Below are 21,487 nucleotides of genomic sequence, written 5' to 3' on the forward strand. Positions count from 1 at the left end.
AAACAGAACAAATCACTTTAGCAAGCTAATTTTTGTAAAGAAAATCGGCAAATAAAAACATCGAAGCATAAACTATTGTTATTAGTAAGCTAAAAAGAAACTTTTGAAAAAGATCTGTAAGGAATTTTCCTCTTTTTTCTGCAGGACTTCGTAGTTAGATAGTTAGATCTGTGGTGTAGGTAGCGGCACGTTCAGCTAGCAAAGGAAAGTCCAGAATTAGATTCTCGCGGATGACATAACTGGTGTTTCACGATCCTCGCTCCAAAAAAAAAAAAAAAAAAAAAATCTGGACATTACAAATGCGGCGACACTAAATTACGTAGTAGGTAACATTTCATCACCATTGGGATTTGGTTAGTGGGTCTCCTGACTTCCCAATCACTCTTCAAGTGAAGAGGAATGTAAATAATTTTAGCCTTCCGTATTTTCTAAGTCATAGCATCTTCGGCTAGCAATCGGAATTTTCGGAATTTGAATCCAGGCGAAAGCACCTCAGATTTTCTATGTTTCCTGCTTTGAAAAGCCTAATAGACTCAGCCCTATGCTAAAGAAACAATAAAGAAGAGAAATAACATTAGCTTAAAAGCTAATGTAGCTAGGAAAGCAAACTGTAGATATGTTTAATTTGTATAACCTTCTGGTATGAGCAAAAATATCTCATATGAATCAAAAAGAAGACAAGGCAGTGTTTGAATTAAGCTTAACATTTCGTAAAGCTTAAAACAGTATTCGGTGTATTATAAATGTTTAAGAATTTTTTTTATAGAGTAAAGGTAGATAATTATCTTCTAGGGATGATCTAGGGTATTCTAAAGTTAGTTACTTTCTTTTGTTATATCATTAGGCAAATCTATTGCTTTTAAGCACTGGTTATTGGTGCATTTTAAATGGAAGAAAAGCAAGTCACTCATTTTTACTAATGAATATTAAAAAAAAAGGTGAACTGCAAAAAACTGCACTTAATTATTCTTTTAGTAGGCTTTCTTTTTGTATCATTTCCAAATCAACCATTCTAATAATACGAAAATTTATTTAATACTTAAAAAGTGTACAAAGTTTTTAGAAATTCCACTAACAATTCTGAGACATTCGTTTCCCCTAAAAGCGGGCCCAAACCGTCCAGACATTGACCAGTTCTAAGAGCAGTAGCGGTGGTCACTTTACTATGGAGTACCTTATAGGTGGACCACCTTTGCCTCTTATGAGGGGATGAACAAATACAACCATGCGTTTTCTGGCTTTTCAACCCGGGCCCTTTTGTATCGCAACTAATCACTCTAACCACTATACCGTCTGGGCGGTGGCATTCCAATATCTGCCATAGAGTTCCTCCACTGCTTGGAGACACAGAAAAGTACCTAATTTGAATAACTGAGAGATAGTCAGAATCTGAAGCAATTGAATAATTTTTATATTAATTGTACCCAAAATGTCAATAACTTAAAATCCCTTTGGTGAAGAGTATGAATGCTGTGCAGCATCTTAAGTTATCTTATTTCATACATAGTCCAATAAAAATGTCAGTTGTAAGTTACATCTGAGCTTATTTTAAACATCTTTGAGATTCTGAGATTTGTTTCAGAGAAAGGTCGCCTGCGGGGTATATACTAATCTAGCTAACTAGCAAACAAAAAGAGAAAAAAGGGCTAGACTTTATACGTAATAAATATATGAACAAAACTAAATACGGCTGCAGTAAATAGGCTAACGGAAATTATCATTGGAATTATCAATAATTCTTATCATCAAGATGCATTTTTAGCCAATGAACTCATTTTTTCTACCTTCTAATAGATTGTGACAAATTATATTTGTTTGTACATTTTAAAAAAGATTCTAAGTTCCGTGAAATGAAACCTATGCAGGTAAATTCCTTCCTGTTCCAAAGGAACAGGGAAAATTGAAAATACTTAAAATATACGCTTCCAGAGACGAATATACAAACACTTCATTCATTTGCTCAGTTTTGAATAAGCTGATTTTCATGTCTTTAAACTGATTCTCTTATATTGCTATAGCATTTAAAATTATGATGCAGTTTTTATGGTATCCTCTGTTTCAGTGAAAATGTGATAAATTGACATGAAAAAATAAATAGCATATTGAAATCGAAATTAAATTCGCACAATTTTAAGGAAATTTTCATAGTAACTTATCACCAGATATAGCACTGTATATTCCAAGTAATTAAAAATCAGCATTTTAATACACTTCCATTTTTTCTCTAATATTACTCTTCTTACATTCTTCCCCACTTTTATTCTTTCCTAGGCATTCCATGGACACTGCAATGACGTTGCACCAGAAATATTGATGTGGACTTACTGCTACATGATGAATGATTTACACTTTTCTGAATTTCCAATAAATAAAAGTCGATGAAACCATGAATACTATTAGCATCCGAATTCTTCTCATTTTTCTCGATTTCTTGACTAAAAAAAAGAAATTTAATTATCATTTAGATGAACAGAAAGATAATAATCTAAGAGCAGAAATTCAGGAATTTATTTTCAAATAAATCAATAAATAAACAATAACGAAACTAGAGATTACGAAACTGGCATATAATGCGACCAATAACGAGTTCAAAATTTCATATATGGTAATAATTTGCAATAATTAATAAAATTTGAGATGAAGCTTTGGTGAACTGTATTTACTTAGTATTGTAGTTACAGACGAACTACATTTTTGGTCTTCTTGTTAATATAAATACATGATCATTTAATTAAAGTTTGACGTAAGCAGAAGCGACCTGTATCCTAATTACACGCACAAGTTAAAAATAATCATACACATAAATCCATTACTTAGCTTTAACCAGGTATAGATATTTAAGTATTTACAAAAACAGGTAAACGATTTTAAGATAAAAATATGTGGTTAGTATTAACATAGTGGCTAGTATTAACATAGAAAAAAACGCGAAGCGCCTACTCAGCCACCCATTCAGTCAACGGGAATGAAACTCCATATAAATTTGTGTAGTCAGAAAACTAAGTAAATGGACTGAGATTCCAGAAAATGCAAACGTTTCGAAACGCACAGCATTAAACCATACTTTTACACATTTGAATAGGTAAAAGATTTTATTCGGTTCTTCTAAACATTCCCACAAAGCTTCTTCAGTTGATCAATTAGATTTCGTTAAAACCTTTCACATTCCAAAAGTGATTAATTCTCAAGTAATTAATAACATTAGTTCCAATTCGGATTTTTCTTAACACTTTCGAAATTCTAATAACTTCGGCTTTTCACTTTACGTTTAATTACTTTTCTTCTTCAAAAGATAGTGCGTTGTTTATTTCTCTTTTCTCCGCCATTTTTTTCATTACATATTTGACGTTTTGCTCCACTCACTGCTGAAAACATATTTTGCTCCTGAAAAATAAGATCTGCGTCAGATCATTCTCGAAACGATAAAGTCTCATTTAGAATAAAATCTACACTAATTCAGGCTTTTTTTTCCGGAGGGTCTGGGTGGGGGGAGAGATGAGTTTTACATGAAACTCCCATACGTTGCTGTTAGGACTGAAATTTTGCGCCTAAATGACTGAAAAGGAACGTGCCAGTAAATTAAAAATATTAATGTATATTAAATAAATATTTAAGTTGAATTTTATGGTGTTGATTTCAGTCTCAAAATCTTCAAAATCCTGTCCTAAATATCTAATATAGCAGTGTAATTCCACACTGAATTTATTTTCAAATAAATCAATAAATAAGCAATAACGAAACTAGAAATTATGAAACTGGTATATAATCTGGCAAATAACGAGTTCAAAATTATAAGCAGTATATTCTAGAAAAGAGTATTATCAAACTCGGAGCATATGCGTTCGCAGTTACTCATATTAACCACAGATTGAAAACGAGAGAGATTTTTTCCAATAATTCAATGCGTTATCATTCTGCTGTTATTTATCAAACAAGGAATAAATAGTATCTCTTCTTTCCACTCCCATTATCAAGCTTACATGCGTTTGCAGTGTTATCATGAAGCCACAAATGTTTTATGATAACAGCAAAAATTGTTTGTTGATCTTGCTTACTCATGATTATAAGACCAAAATGATATCATTAACATGGCGTTTTTAGTTTTAGTTTGTTTTTTACTTCTTTGTATTAAGCAAAGGACGTATTTTAATCGCGAAAAATTTCGGGTGTCATATTTCGAGGAAAATATGCATTTTGACCGCTCTCGTATCCATCTGAAGGATGTTTTTATGTGACATCTGTACGTACGGACAAAATAAAGCTTTCTTTTTCCCAAAACGGATTGAAAAGTGGATTTAAAATTGAATCAGAAGAGATTTTTTCGTGACGTCTGTACGTACGTATGCATATATCTGGTATAACTCAAAAATGAGTAGCCTCAGAACGTTGAAATTTTCTGTATGGGACTAATGTAACAGGTAGTTGTGCACCTCCCTTTTTGGTTGAAATCGGACACACCAAACGTATACTTATTCCCACTCTGTTACCCGGCTCGGTGAGCTCATGAATTTATTCTTATATATTGGTAAATTGTACATTTTTTGCTTTAAAAGTGGTTGAATTATGTTGTTGTGGTGCGATGTTTATTTCTCTTTTCTCCGCCTTTTGTTTCATTACATATTTGACGTTTTGCTCCACTCACTGCTGAAAACATATTTTGCTCCTGAAAAGGTTAAGCTGCACCGGTTAAGGTTTTTATGCGTTTAGTTAAGCTGCATTCAATAGTTGTAAAATTATCTACAATTTAAAAGTTATTTACGTCTCGCTAAGCCTAACAATGCCGCCATTTGTTTATTTGTTGGTATTTCATGTTAGTAGAATAGTACATATATTTTTACATGTTAGTGGAATAAGTCAGTTCATATTCAAGTTTATAAAGTCAGTTCTTGCACCAACTTCAGTGTCTTTTGGTCGAGTGGGACCAAAAACAAACTTTCAGGTTTGTTTGTTCTTCCCCGTTGGCCGAATTGCTTGTTTTTGCGTAGAAACCAATTTTAATTGAGAAAATTATTTTTAACTGTATTTGGTGTTTTATATTTTTCTGGTTGTACAAGTTTTGATTACGATTGAGTTTTTTATGTATTTTTGCCTTGCCGCGAAGTGAAAACTGAATTAATTGAATGAGAAATATATCTCTGATGAAATTTGTGAAAATAAGTTCAAATGAAATGCAGCAAAAATTGGGCATAATTTAATAGGCCGGACAAGGAAGACATGTGATGTCCTCAACAGTTTTTTAATTTTTTATGAAACAACAGTAATATGAGATTTATTTAACATGAGTAAAGAAATCTGGAATATGAGCGATTTTGATCAGCATATGAGTTTCTGAATCACCATATAGTGTATATGTGAACGAATAATAATAAAATTAAAGTTTTTTTCATACAGCTTATTCATCGTAGAACTGAGGTGACGACGTTTTCGGATAGCCCATAATCAGAATGTTCCATAAAAAAAATAAAATTGATTCATTTTTTGCCTTTTTAAAATTAATATTGTTTTAAACGCCTTTCCTCAAATTTAAAAAATTTTATTTCAGACTTTTTTGTTTTCATTTAAATTATTAAAAAAAATTACCAGACATCTGTAATTAATTTTTGTTTTCATCAGAGTTATCATTTTTTATGATACTATTCAACGATTATTGAACTAGTAATCGCCCACAGATGAAGTTGGAAAAAATACGAAGAAAATTAACAGTACTGTTGCATAAAACCGTGAGCACTTACAAAAAAATACTGGTTATAAAAGAGTAAATAAAAATCTCGTAACGAATCATAAATAATTAGCAACTTTTTAGTAATTTTCTTCTGCAATAGCGTCAAAAATAAATGAGATGAACTGAATAAGTTTCTTCTGGAATGATAAAATTCACTTATATGCAGCAAAATGTTTTGTAATTTATCGTAATCTTTTGTTCATCCGAATAATTTTTTCACTTTTTACGAAATCTTTATGCATCACGCAAATTTCAATAGACATAATTTACAATATGAAAATTATCACTTGAACAGAGGTTCATTCAGTATACAATATAATATAGCCACTGATTTCTTTCATAAACTGTGCATTCATCTGTAAAAAATGTTGCAATAATGCAACTGATCAGTGGCCAGTTTGGGAATTCACTGGTTCAGTGACTTTTTTCTCTCCCTTCTGTTGATTTAGTGGGATTTCACTTTAGGCTTAATGTTTATTGATTCCTGAATATGTTTTGTGTAAATGAATATTTACGTTTGTGAAGTAAAGCTTAGCATCATAAAATGCATAAAAAAATTGCCTAATAAGAGCCTAAGTGTAATTTACAGCATTATTTTGCGGATTCTCTCTCTGTCTAATGGCAGTGTTATTAGCAAATTATTTTTATTATTTTCCCTAGATTTATGTTTCGTTATGGAATGTTCGTTTATAGAAAAATAACTGAGACTTCTAGTTTCAATGTGATTATAGTTTTTTGTTTGTTTATTAATTTTATTTATAGTTATAAGCGAAAATGTGTGCGTTACTTTAATCCGCAAAAGTTGGCTACCATCGAAACATGAAAGTTGGTGGAAATCCTAGCATAAAACTTTATTCTAGAATTCTGAAGAAACCAACACTTCTTTGTTTAATAAACAATCACTATTTGAGCCATTTCATTTTTATGTGTCATAAAAAAGTTTTAGTTGATTTCTACTATGTTAGGCCCTCCGATCTTACAGGAAGGCAATAAAACTTGATAGACAAACTTTCCGCCAGTAATTCTTCCTATCTATTATTGTTTTGCCGGCATATTTAGCTGACCGCATCGTGTTTGTTAATACACACTTTTTTAATAGTAGGATTCCATGATTTTGAAATAATCTACTGCTTTCTGTCCTGTGAAAGGCAAGCCCCAAATTTTAATCATTTTTCAAAATGTAAGAAAATTTATGACAATAACATATATATACATAGAAGATAGCAATTTATACCCTTGGTCAGAAAAACAAAACGTGGCTTACCGAAAATCAATCGGGTTTTACATAAAACGAAAGAGCAGATGAAACATGAGCAGATATCATGAAAAGAAAGTGTTGTTACATGACATTTAATCTATAATCTGCGCTAAATCGAGCTGCTTGACGACAGTTTAACGGCCAGTAAGACAAAACATAAATATCTTATTCCTCTTTAAAATAAATTCCAACCTGTCAGCTTCTTTCTGATAATTTCCAAAATTTCTTTTTATTTAATTGAATACAGCAAAAGCAAAGGGAAGAAATACTTTCGTAGAGAACTTTTCCAGGAAAACCGGCTCGTATTCATTTTACACAATGGAAAAAACTACTCATTCAGCCTGCGTGTTCGCAGGGATTCGAACTCGGGCATTAACACATGCCAAACTACCAATGATCAGCGGCCTTAACTATTCAGCCCTCAGTTTAGCGGTGCAAGAGGCCATTAATTTTTCGCGTTCCTAGCTATTTAACCACCACAGGACTAAAAATTATTGAAGCCAAAAACTTCAAACTATTCCCCCCCCCAAAAAAAAAATATGACTAGCGCCAATTTTTTTTAAACAAAAACTTTTTAAGATGTTTCATGGGAACATTAATAGTAAACAATTGATTATTTATCTGATTACACATTCCAGCAGTCAATTGTTTTATTCTTAACAAATCTTCTGTACTTTTCCAAATTATGAAAGAATTCCTCCCGCATTATGTTAAATTTATTGCCTAGCTTATGTGCTAATTTTCATCTTTTTATGGCCATATATTTTCATTAAGAACAGAAGCTCGTTAAGTTCAAATGTCTGAAGTCTTTCCGCTCTTCGACCCAAAAAATTTCTGCATTTCACATTTTTTTTCCTACATACCAACAGAACACAGAAAAGAGTATTACTAAGACTACATAAACACAAAAGTTTACTTTTCCCAAAAGTTACCCAAAATTTTACATAAAACCCAAAATTCAGATTTTTGCATCTTTCGCTATTTGATGGTATTAAAAAACCACAAGACCTTGAAGCTGTAATATGTTTACGTTTATCATTTAAGTTTGCGTACATCATAATTTTTTTAAACAGCTTCTAATTGGGAAAATTGAAAAACGTGTTATATTTTGCAATTTTTCTATCAAGGTTTCTGTGTTTCATCAAGGACAAATTCTTATGGATCTATTCTTATTAAGGTTCTTTGCATTTATTTAGTAATGTTGTATTGAGTAATGTTGTATGAGCTTTATTCAATTAGCAACGTGGTTTGTACATGTACTGTATTCTATAATGGTTATGAACTTTTAATTCTTTTAAACGTTCGAAACTTGGACTTTTCGAGCAGCTCTATTGTACATACTTTCATTTCGCATATGCAGGATGTCTCTTCTTCTTTTACCAGCTATCAGTTCCTATGATTTTTTGGGACCTACACCTCAGGATTTTACAAAGTTAGGTTAACCCACAAGTCGTCTACTTAGTTGCGGTAGAAAATGCCAAGAAAGGCAATCAGCTTAACGAATAAACTTTAGAATCCAAGTACACAGCTACTGCTTAACAGTCACTTTATCTTCCCTCTCAACCTCCAAGTAGAATGCGCTTTGTTTGCATTTGAATGGTTTGTTCTAAAGTACTGGTATTTCTAAAGTATGCCTGGCTATACATAATATTCACCTCTTTAAATTTGGCACTTTTATTGTTATATCTTTATACACCCACTTTTTGTGTGTTTCATATCACATTTTATTAAGTGTTATTATCATCATAAATAAATTATGCAATCAAGACCAAGTGACTATATTTTGTAAGATCAAGTTATTATGTTCGTAAAATAAAAATTGGAAAAAAATTATGATTAGTTAGCGACAAGTATTAATCCAAAAGAAACAAAAGGTACTATTTTTCAAAGTGTTTTTAAATTGGATATACGGATATTGTAGGAATACGACAGCATAAATATTCAGATTGTCATAAAAATAAGAGCAGGGCGTTATCATCCAGTTCTTTAATAAATTGATAGTAAAAGCAAATTCTAAAGAAGAAAATATCATAAATGCTTTGAAAATAGCTCAAATATAGCATACAATCATTAAGTCACTTGACTGCAGTTAGAAATTAAATTAAGAAATTTACTCATTCCAAAATAGCTGCAAAACTCCCTTGCCGCTATCAAAGTAATCTGAAGCAATGGTTAAAAATGTGTTTCGTAGGGGGGAAAAATCAGGAAAACATTCTCAGTTTATTTTCAGTATTTTAACAAGGAAATTGGGTATAGTAAATTAAATAATTCACTTTTTTGAGAATCTAAATAAAATTGCAGATGAAATGTCCCAATGCTTGAAAAAATACTATGAACAATTTGCAATTAGAATTTGGCTTTCATGTTGTATCCTTTAATTACTTATTTAGAGGAATACTTTGATAAAAAGAACTCTCTTTTAAATTGCAAATAGTCAGTTCTAAGTCTGTAAATAATTCATTTCCAACATACCAGAAATTTATTAAAGTCATTGAGATTCGAAGCTAAAAGAAAAGCTGGACTTAAAAATAAATAACCTTTCTGATGAAATAACATAAATTCAGGGGAAAACATTCGACTCTATTCAAAGTTTTGAATATTGACATCCAAAGCAGTAAATGCCTCATGATTTTAAAAAGTGCTCATATATTAATATGTTAAAAAAAGTTTCATATGTGTTTTCAATTCTTGTACCATCAGCATACTGTGCAAGAATTTTTAGCGGTATATCAACTAAATGGAAAAGCGAAAGAAATAGATTTTCTGTTGAACTTACAATGAATTATTTATATATTTTAATTTGAAAGAGAACTTTTCGGAATTTGTTTAAAAGAACAAAAGGTGATGCACATTTTCTGAAGACTAAAAATCAGAACAAATATAATATAAAAATTAAATTTTATTTAGCTGTAGTTTTAAAAGTTTCACATAGCTTTTCAAGCTTTTCTGTCTTTTTTAATTAACACTTTTAAAACATTAAGTTTTTTAAGAATTCCGGTGATAATTCTAATAATGCACATTTTTCGCTTAATGAGTCGATATATTATTACCTAAATTACTAAAGTAAAACTTTTTTCCATTGTTTCGAAGTTTAATGCAATTGTTCATACACATTAATTCTAAAATAATGTTCTAATAATTTGCAATATATGTAAAAAAAGAATCAATATGAATATATTTTTAGAGTCCTTTGTTGCTACTTGACAGAATGGGCTTCCTTGCGTATAATTTGAATGGAGAAACAATGCTGGTTTACACATTCATGAGCGGCCCACCAGCGGCCGAGCGGTAAAGACGCTGAACACTGGTAGTTCGGTCTGAGGTTCGAATCCCGCGAACGGGCTGGCTGCATGGGCGTTTTCGTGGTTTTCCCCATGTGTAACGTGTATACGAGCCAGTTTCCCTTAGAAAGTCCTCCACGAAAGGCATCCCTCCCTTTAGGCAGATAGCCCTCGTGTGCTTTGCCATAATTAAATACACCAACACCACATTCATGAGTTTAGTAATACAAACAGATTCCGTATGTGTTTCCGTCGTATGATGTTGTTTTAACTACAAACTATCTGAAATGTAAAAGAATTGCCCTGCTATGTAATATTGTATATTACATTTTCTTATATGTATATAAGCAAATTAAAAAGTCGCTATGTTGCCATGTTCAAATAATATTTCATTATCATGTACCAATTATAATTTTTATCAAATACGAATTATAATATGCACATTCTATCCATTTTAATATTACAACATTTTATCAGTTTCAATGATGTCACGTACAAATTATAATTCATAGAATGTATAAATTATAAATGATACATGAAAATGCAACCACTTCCTTTTTCATTAATTTCAATTTTAATCTTGATTTCTAATTTACGCATTATTTAACGTACTACGCTAAAACTGGATCTTCTTTAAAAATTACCCCTATATATGATGAGAGGAATTTCTGTTATCCACTAAATGTTCTACCCAATGCAACGATGATCTTGAGACTAAAAAGATAAAGAAATTACACTATAATTAACTCTTTATATATCTCCTACATATTTAGTCTAAAAGCAAATTGTTCAATCATTACAACAATCACAGCGTTATCGAAGTCTTTGTATACCTTTATAAAGTTGCAAAAATGATTACGGAAAGTGACATCTTTGTGTATCAAGTGCCGTAAGGAATGCAATGACATGATTCAGATGTATGTAACTTGCGTATATTATATAAAATTTCTTCAAGTACTTACAAGATGAAAAATTGTAGGCGATCCTGAAATTTCCTCAATTCAATTCCTTTCTCCACATCAAGAATTTGCGGAATTATCTTCATCCAAGGAAAGAATGATTGCCAACTTTTCTGGCTCACTAATCTTTCAGTTTCTCTCAAAACTGAAACTGTTTCGATGGATGCAATATCGGTGTACGGCAGTTTTCCGCCAAACATTGTTAAAGCAATGCTTTTTGAAATACTCCGAGACAGCAAAGGTTTCGTTAGAAAAGGACGACCTTCCATTCTTTGCATCAAAAGCAACAAGCCAGTAAGCTCATCCTAGGATACAAATACAAAACTGTTTAAGAGACTGTAGACCTTTTATAACAGAAGATTAGTTGCATTTTACATTGCTCTTCACATCGAAAGACATAAAAGAAACTAAGCAACGTGTTTTTAAATTTTCATTCTTGGAAATCTTAAATCATCTTATAATAAAGAGAATTTTTCTTACCCTGATGTACTTTTCAAACAACAGAGTTCTGCTTAAATCGAATTGCCGAAGTATTTGGAGAAAAAACTTCCATTCTTCAACTGGTAAAGCACTTATTTCTGACATTCCTGCAAGCAATTGAAAGAAGAGTTTTTAGAACATATTTAATCAACACGTATATTAGTTTAATTAATATGATAAAATTCATTGCTTCACGATCCTCCCCCCCCCGTAAAAAACGTATTGTTCTTAAATTCGGAATTAATAAGTTCATGTTTATTAAAAAGTCTAAAATAATGTGTAAAAGCAAAACTACATTTTAGTGTTACACATAAACTTGAGATTATATTGTCGCCATCATTGTGCATTTCGGAAAATAAAATCTTTCAGCAGGAAGAATTTCTCAGTTAAAATACTTTTACCAGCTGTCAAAGGATTTTGATACCGGAGTTATTGGCATAACAAAAATGTTTCAGCCAATTTTATCTAGTCTTTTGACTGATCGATTTCAAGCATTTAGATATATCACCTAAACTATTAAAAAATCATTAAATATTATGATCTTCCAAACGAAAAGCAAAGAAATCCCATAAATACCCATTATAAATCCAAATTTCCAAAGTAAAGATGAAATAGAATGGAGGGATTGCTTTTAAGTCAATATGAACTAATACTTATATCTTGCATACATTTCAGTTTAGTTAACTTTTATATCACACTTTATATATATATGTATACGAGAAAATAGTAAATTTAAATTAAATTTAAATAATTCTCTTGCGCCATTGCAATGAAATTTGAATTTAACAAATATTCTCCATTCGTAAAGGGCGAACCCTTTTTAAAAGTCTCAATTATAGCCCGAATTAAGTGAAAATTTTTATCTAATTTTTCTAATTTCCTTACCTTTGGCCAGTATTTAGTTAAAATTTTGATTTAACTTGTAACTTCAGTTTCACATAATGCAGTCTAGTACAAAAAATTTCTTACAATAATTCTCTATTTCAATTCTAAATTTTATATTTAAACTCTAATTCAATTTAAATTAATTCAAGTAAATTATTTATTGGAATTTTTAATAAAAAAATTTTCTCAATCTCAAAAATTTGTTACATCTTTAGTAGATTGCAACATCTGTTTTCATGAACAGTAACAGTTCATTTTTTTACTTTTACACTTTTTAACAATGACTTAAAGTTAGCAACATTTTTGCCCACGAAACAAGCATTTTATATTTTACTTTTTCTAAATTTACAACATGGGTTTTCACAATAGCTCTCACAGGCAGAAGCTTTACACTCAACTTTACAGTGTATTGGAATTACTCAAATCAACTAGTTTAGCAAATACTAGTGCAACTCAGAAATCCAATTATGTAGATCTAGGTAAGTTAAATTAAAACTTGCTATTTACTAGTCTTTTTATTATTATTTTTATATTTTGATATTATTTTAGATTTACATGCATAATTCGTGTTGGGGAAGTTTCCAGTAAGCAAGAGTTTCCTAATTACTTTGGTTTTCTAAAAAAATTGGTTTTCTACTCTTAATTAACTTTTAATTAATTTTACTCTAGTCATTTACTTGCTATTTTCTCAAAATTCCACTGTTTAAATTTCATTTTTGGTAATTCACAACATTTTTGGTTTTGAATTTTACTTTTATCTTTGCCTATATGGAGGACGAAACACGAATTGAGTAATTAAAGAGTTAGGTTTGGGGGCAACTTCCCCTTGATAAGTCTGTCTCCTGCCTGCTCAATAATTATTCACTTATGCATTTTTCGAAATAATAAATTTAATTTTTTAGAATTATATATTTTTTCATGGTTTAAAACTATGACACCATGATACGTGCAATTAATTTACATATGCTCTTAGAATTTAAATAATATCGTAAATTAGTTCGCAGCAATAATAATTTTTATTTTTATTTCTTTGCAATTAAAATTTTATTTGCTTTATACGAACAAATAACATTTGTTATATGTATAAGAGTATATATATATGTAATAAATTTAGGAGCAGGAATTTCGATGGCCTAGAAGTGTTGATTCATAATGACTAGGAAATTGGAGGCGAAGGCAGATTAAATCTTCAGTTTTATTTTCAGCAACATGTGGCGGCTACACACAAGTCGGCACATTAAATGTGCCTCAAAAGGCTTACATTTTTTGTAACTTTGTAGCAAGAAAGCAGCAGCAGACAGACAGCAGTCGACCTATGCCAAAGCGTGGAAAGCAAGTGCGTTATTTTCAAGGTGAAATTTTATTCAGACTGAGTTAGTTTTGGTTCTCAATACATTCTGATTGAACAGTTAATATTGCTCTAAAATTACTATTGGCTGGTTGAGTTTTAGTTCCATTTACATCATAATAATTACATAAGAATCACATGACATAGAATAGTCTCGAAATGACGCAGTGCAGAGAGAGGTTACTATTTTTAGAATAGAGAAGGCAAATTTACGTTGCTAATTTAATCTTTTATATGTTCTTTATTTTTCTTGCATATTACTAATATATACTGTCTATGTTATACAGTCTATATTATGTCTGTTATACAGTCTGAATAAGATTTCACCCTGAAAACAACGCACTTGCTTTCCACGCTTTGGCATAGATCGACTGCTGTCTGTCTGCTGCTGCTTTCTTGCTACAAAGTTATAAAAAATGTAAGCCTTTTGGAACAGGCAGATTTAATATGCCGACTTGTATGTAGCCGCCACATATTGCTGAAAATAAAACTAAAGAGTTAATCTTCCTTCGCCCTCAATTTCCTTGTCATTATGGATCAACACTTCTAGGCCATCAAAATTCCCGCTCTTGAATTTATTACATATTCGTATTTGTGTGCGTGTATTATGTTACCGCTAAACTTCGAAAGTCGTTAATGTGCACATTACCTAGCTAACCTGCAGATTAACTGATCTGCTCCGTTAAATGCAGACTCAAGAGTTTTCTGAATTTTATCTAGTTAATGTGCTAATTAACGGCTTCCTTAACGTATTGTTACGAAATGTCCAGGCGCGGTAAGATGGCTTTCCCACAAAGCAGGTTTAGGTTTGTCATAAAAAGGCAAAGGAAGGCAGAGTTGCCACATTTGGCGAGAAATCGCTCATTTGGAGACAAAGTTTTCGATATGCCATGGACGGATGAAGAACCTTTGGGAACGAATTCTTACCGGTTCAGCCCAGAAGGTTCTCGAACACAAGCCGAAAGCTATATAAACCCTGCTGGTCCGCAGTCAGTTAGTGCCTCGTCGAGAGTACATGATAGTTGGTCTCGAGTTAGTCAGTTCGTGAGGAGTCGATCAAGTTGACAAATATAAGTTGCTGGATCTGACATTTCTTTCATACGTAGTTCCTTCAAATATCAAATTTAAATAATATCTAAATTTAAAGGGCTAAGATACTTTTTTAATATCACCCAAAACACAGAAAATCTTGAAAAATATTCACATGACCAGTTTTCAGACATGCAATTACTGTAAAATTCTAAGAAATGGGAAATATCAAGTGTGCAGAAATACTCGAAAGATGTGCAACAGTACATAAGGATGCTCACATAATCTTCAGTTTTAGCGAACGGACCTACAGAGTGTCTCCTCAGATCATATGAACATTCTGAAGGCTTTTTCACAAAATCTTCGTAGGAAAAGACATATTTAATAGATGAAAAATCATTCAGAACAATCACATATTTGCTTCCTAAGCGCACACTGGAATAAAATATAGAAAATTAGGCAAATATGATAAAAACGACAAATGCAAAATTAATGTTTTTAATAACTATACAAATTAAATGTAGGTCAATTTCAGTAAGTGTGTTTTAAACTGATACCCTTTTAGTGAACATATATATTCTTTTTTTATATTTTTATAGTTTTCCATTCTTTTTTTATTAGTTTAATGCTTGAAATATTTTCCGATAAGTTTATTTAATTCTTTTCTTGAATAGAAATATTATTCCATTTATCAAAAATAAAACATATTACTCACATTCACAGAGTTTCTATAAAAGCATATATTACAAAATAGTAATAATCATATCATTTTATCTAAATTTTCATTCCGGAATGTAAGTATAAGCATAATCATAGCGTGCATAAATGATGGTACATTTGGTAAACTAGTAACATTTGGTAAATAATGATAAACTAGCTACATTTAATACTATTTAATACTAAGCTATCGAAATATATGCGATGCGTTAATGACATTTTTTACAGCCTAAAACAAATTTACTCTAATCTCATTACCAGGAATTTATCTAGCGTAATCATAGAGTGCACCGAAAGCTCATAAAATATGTACCAAAATGGTGTCTCTATCAACCGCAAGGCGTCCATTTATAATATATGTAAAAGGGTAAATACCTGAATACTGGTCCATATATTTTTGAAAGATTTTGGAAATCAAGATGAGGCTCGGAGGTAAGAAATGGAAGATAACCAACAAAAGGAAGTCCAATAGGACCAGGAGGCATTCTTCCTCCTTTAGATAAAAACATCCAGTATAAAACCATAGCAATCATACAAGCAGTTACCATTATGGCTGTAGACTTCATTGTTTAAAGCGACTGCATATCAAATTAAAAATACTCGAAATGCTGAAGGGCTAAAGACTCAAATAAATGTGCAAGCCATCAACTTTATCGTCTTTTGTACACATTTCATATGCGCACGTAATCACTCAAAAACGTTTCCATACGTCCGGAATAACAAGTAACTGAGACAGGTCATAATTTATACATGTCGAATTTACTGGAAGCTGCTACATTTTTTATGCCATTTTTTTTTCTCTGGTGTTTACATTTTTGTGAAGATAATTTCCGACTATTCGGTCGTTAACGGAATATTTGATGAGACTCAAGCATTTCGCACATTTACGATCCCTGGCTCCAGTTTGAGGAAAGAAAATAAAAATGCATCGGTCAAGCATCTGTCTAAGGAAAACATATCTGAGGTCAGTTTTCACATGGAATGCGATATGATGTAAATAATGACGTATTCCATTTTCAATTCTTTCAAATAAAGTATTTACCATACAGAAATGCTTCAGTAAAGGCACATGCAGGAAAAAAATAAGAGTGAAAAATAATATTTTTACAAATTTTTAACATATGTAATTATCTTCAAAAATCTTCAAAATACATTAATTTATAATGGTGTAACAGATTTAAATAATATTAAAAACTTGTAGTTTAAATAATTTAATTAGATGAACATTAAGGTATTTGTGAATGGCAATATTTGAAACCAGACTCGAGTGCCTCGTGCGACTCTCGCACGAAGAATGTAATTTATTTTTAAATGATAGAATATGTTTTATCTTCTTGTTGTATGTCGCCATTTTTTTAGTGTTAAATAAAAGTTATTGCTGTGTTCCATCATTGGAGTTGCTTCATTTCGCCAAAGAAGTATTACAGTCTTAATTATTTTGGAGGCACTGACCGAGATCGAATAATCGTGCGTATTTTTATTTTATTAGTTCATCACTGAACATAATATTAGTGATACCAGATTATTACTTAATGTTTATATAGAATTGCTTTATGTTATTAGTTCATCACTGAACGCAATATTAGTGATACCAGATTATTACTTCCTGTTAATAATAAATTGTCTTATTTTATTACCGTATTTGATATTATATTTAATATTCATTTTAGTTGTCCAGACGGTAGATATATATATTGCTCTATGTTATTATTCTTATTTTAATCACAATTAATGTGGTACAGAGAATGAACTTAATATAATTTAAATATTTCATTTTTGAGGTATAACGTTGCGCGCCTCTAACTAGCACGCAACCAAGAGGTGACTGTGAAAGCTTGTATAAACCATAGAGTCTTATAAAGGGTTTAAGTCCCTTTTTATTCAACGTACTAAATTACAATTGCGTCCTCTTGACGCTTACAAACTGTGCCAACTAGGCAGTCAAAATAAAAATAATAACCTGAAAAGAAAGTAAAGACAATATTCTAACTACGAGGCTCTCTAAAATAACTAACTCACCGCGTTTTACAAATACCGCAGCTAATTCAGCAGACTTGAAGCTCACTGGAACAATTGCAACTACTTCCCGCCAAGCACATAGGCCGCAACGCGGGGTTCTTTAATTCTCGATTTCTACCTCCGCGCTCGCGAAGTAAGAATAACTCTCTCACCGAACTTGTTTCCTTCTATTTAAATCATACTACTTCCGCTGATAATTTGAATGCTTGCGCGTTCTACTCAAATTTACATATTGTGGCATTGGCAGTTCCAGGGGAAAGTAAGGCTTGACAGGAAAGATAGTTTAAACTTAAAATAAATGTTAGTTAAAATAAATATAAACCCTACATTTGCCGCTGCCAGAATTTGGAAAACTTGGAAGCAGGTCCTACAAACGACCTGTTGTAAGTTTATCTAATTCTGAACTAACTGGCGAAAGCCTCGTTTACACAAAAAAAATCTTATGTAACAATTAAAATTCTGTTAGTCGTTACAAAGCTTTCTTCTTACAGCAACTTTTCCTGGACTTCATCAATCAATCTTGGTCTTTCCTTCCAGCATCTGGAAGGAATAAGTATCAGTATCTTTCTACATACATTATAATTTACACTTTCTTGACACAATAAATTTTTGTTTTTAACATTTCGTTTTTCTTAGTTATTGCTTACTTCACATTCATTCAATTTTTCAAGCATTAATTTAACTTTACCCTGGCTCTCCACCGTGTGTGGTGTCAAACGGGAATATTCGTGTTTTAGTCTTACAACACTTCTCCTAACCACCATGATTTGTTAGAATTCAACAACCATATAGACACACCTTACTCGACATTCTACAACTCAATGAGCTACTTTAATAGTCTTAAAAATTCAAATGTAGGTGGAGAACCCTACAAAACACATTCATTCTAACTTCCCCCTCATTCATCTTTAAACATGCAGGCTTTCGCTCTAAAGCATAACTTTACAGTTTAATACTTAAATTTTGACTTCATTGCTTTTAAGCATTCACTTTTAGCATCTACAATTTTATGCTTCTAGACTAAATTCTACTTTTACATAACATGCAAGTATTTACATACATTTACAAAAGTTTAATACATATGCTTTTTACAATTTACCATAAAATGAATAAGAGAAAATAAATTTTTACTTTACTCATTCTTCGCCAAGCTGGCGGTACTGGAACTAAAATTCTTATTAGTACAAGAATACGAAGTTATTTTTATCTCCGGCCAAATTTTGGCTTTAACATAACAGAATTAGTCTTTCGACCAACAGAAAATGCTTGTTTTTAGCTTTTACACTTAAAGAAAATAATACTTTTGCCTTAGCTAAATAAAGTAAAACAAAACTAAGTCTCAACCGAGACATATTGACTTTCGTCAAAACATAGAACTTCGTACTTATGCATAACATTTCGGAACAAAAGAGAAAAAAAATTTATAGAAGGTTTTAACTTATCTTTGAGTTTGCGATGCTTGAAACTCCGTCATCCGTTTTTGACAAAATTGATCCCAAGTTAGAGGTGTCATGGATGTCAATCTTCTCCTTGTTGATCTCCGCGTGTCGTCCCCGTTGATCTTTCTTTTGCGTCCTCTACATGCTGGCCTCTTGACGGAGTAATCGTCTTGTTGTTGGCCTTTGCGTTCCTGCCTGGGACGGCTGGTCTTGACGTCCTCCGGTCTGGAGTCCTTCTTGAATTTCTTCTGTTCCTCGTATTTTTGTGCCTCCTGTTGGCGTTTCAGTTTCCGGAACGGCGGCCTTGCTGGCACCTGACTCTGTGGCCGTGTGCGCGTTCTCCTTGATCTGTAATTTCTCCTGCTATCCTTTGTAGGTGGTGTTTTTCTCTTTACCACGGTTTCTTTACCCGGTTCATCTGTATTTTTGTTTTTCTTAAACGCCGGAGTTTGAAAATCCTTTTTTCTTTTTGATACCGACGTCCGGGTTGTAGAAGTGCTAGGTCTCTCTTCAGTTCTCCGTTTCTTGGGTGGTGGAATAGTTGTTGCAGTCTCTGGCCCTTCTATTTCGTTTAGATTCGAGTCCTGCAAGAAATTTTTAAGGATTTCAAAATCATTTGGATTATAGTATTTTTTCACCTGGTCGGGACTTGCTTTACAGATTTCCCCTCTCTCGTTTTTAAGATATAAGAGTTCTCCTTTGATTTCCTGAATTACATAGGGGCCTTCAAACTTTGGAGCTAGCTTTGCCATAAAATTGTCTGGGGCACTTGATAAAGAAAATTTATCCTTTCAATACTTTATCCCCAACTTTAAAATCTGCTTCACGGCGTTTTCTATCGTAATATAACTTTTGTCTATTTCTTGCCGTATCCGAAGTTTTAAGCGCCTGATCAATTAGTTTTTGCACGTCCTTTTGTCTAAATTCCTGCTCTCTTTGTTGCACAAAGAATAATTTATCTAAAGGCGTAATTAACTTTCTGCCTAAAAATAATTCTGCTGGAGTTTTTCCCGTAGTATCATGATGTGCCGTTCTTAAAGCATAAGCTAATTCATTTATGTAGCCATCCCAGCGCTTGTGATGTGTGCTAACGTAACTGCGAATTATTTTTACAATGTTTTTATTAACTCTTTCTGCTATGTTAGCCTGTGGTCTATACGGAACCATTTTGATATGGCGTATATCAAGTCCATTGCATATGTTTTCAAATATTTGACTAATGAATTGTTTTCCGTTATCGCTAATGACTTTTATCGGTGCACCGTATTTTAAAATGTATCTGTGTAAGAATGCATCTGCGACTGTTTTGGCTGACGCGCGTTTAAGTGGAACAATTTCTATCCATTTTGAAAAATGATCTACTATTACTAAAAGAAAACGATTTTTATTTAACTCGCTCTGGGGGAAGGGACCAAGGAGATCTATGCCTAAAATTTCATTCGGAAATGTAGCGCGAATGCTATTTAAGTACCCGGCCGGGCTGTAATTAATATCATTTATTAACTGACATTGATTGCAGGACCTGACATACGCCGTTACTATTTTGTACAATTGCGGGAAATATACCGCCTCGCGTAAGCTTTTTAAAGTCTTTCTGACCCCGAGGTGGCCCGCTGTTTTTTTTTTCGTGCAACTCCTTCAAAATGCTTAATCGAAGTGAGGCTGGGATGACTGGCTTATACTCAAGATTTTCGTTCGTTGTTTTCGTATAGAATAATAAATTATCTATTATTTCATAGTTTTTTGCTCTATTTCTTATCGCATCGATATCTGTATGCTCAAAGCTTTCGGGGTCTTTCAAATAAGCATAGATATTTCCAAATTCAGGATCAGCTTTCAGTTCAGTAATAACCGTATCTCTAGAATCTAAAATTTTTGAAGTCAACACAGCGCATTTAAGTTCATTACCTTCATCGTCCAGTTTTATACGAGAAAGTGCGTCAGCTACATTGTTTTCCTTACCCGGTTTATATTTTATTGTGATATTATATTCTTGGAGTTTTAAAGCCCATCTTATTAACCTGGGCGTTAGGTTTTTTCCCGAGTAAAGTCTACCAACAGCCGCATGATCCGAAAAGACTGTTACTGGCGCTTTGCCGAAATAAACTCGAAATTTGTGTACAGCCATTAATACGGCTAATGTTTCTCTTTCTGTAGCTGTATAATTCCTTTGTGTTTGATTCAATGTTTTACTAAAAAATGCCAGCGGATGGTTATTTTGCATAAGAACCGCACCCACCGCATAGTCTGATGCATCTGCCGCAATTTCCAGGTTTTCGTCCCCCTCAGGGAATTTTAAAACAGGGCCATTAATAAGCGCTTCTTTTAATCTTTCAAAAGCCGTGTTAGC

General features: G+C 32.2%; 1 protein-coding gene across 1 annotated transcript in view; it reads right to left on the reverse strand.

Moving 5' to 3' along the window:
- The window catches only part of LOC118206009 (vitamin D 25-hydroxylase-like), a 29,034-nt gene extending 12,807 nt beyond the window's left edge, over positions 1–16,227 (reverse strand). The window contains exons 1-5 of the mRNA XM_085808507.1: positions 16,055–16,227; positions 15,165–15,397; positions 11,701–11,807; positions 11,224–11,525; positions 2,326–2,435 (exon numbers count right to left, since the gene is read on the reverse strand). Of these exons, the coding sequence (XP_085664633.1) occupies positions 2,326–2,435; positions 11,224–11,525; positions 11,701–11,807; positions 15,165–15,397; positions 16,055–16,227 (925 nt within the window). The remainder of the gene's footprint in view (positions 1–2,325; positions 2,436–11,223; positions 11,526–11,700; positions 11,808–15,164; positions 15,398–16,054) is intronic.
- Between the last annotated feature and the right edge of the window lie 5,260 nt (positions 16,228–21,487).

The sequence above is a fragment of the Stegodyphus dumicola genome, chromosome 1, assembly GCF_044657685.1.
Source record: "Stegodyphus dumicola isolate Sdum_Otavi_A_Nest chromosome 1, ASM4465768v1".
In the NCBI taxonomy this organism is placed as follows: domain Eukaryota; kingdom Metazoa; phylum Arthropoda; class Arachnida; order Araneae; family Eresidae; genus Stegodyphus; species Stegodyphus dumicola.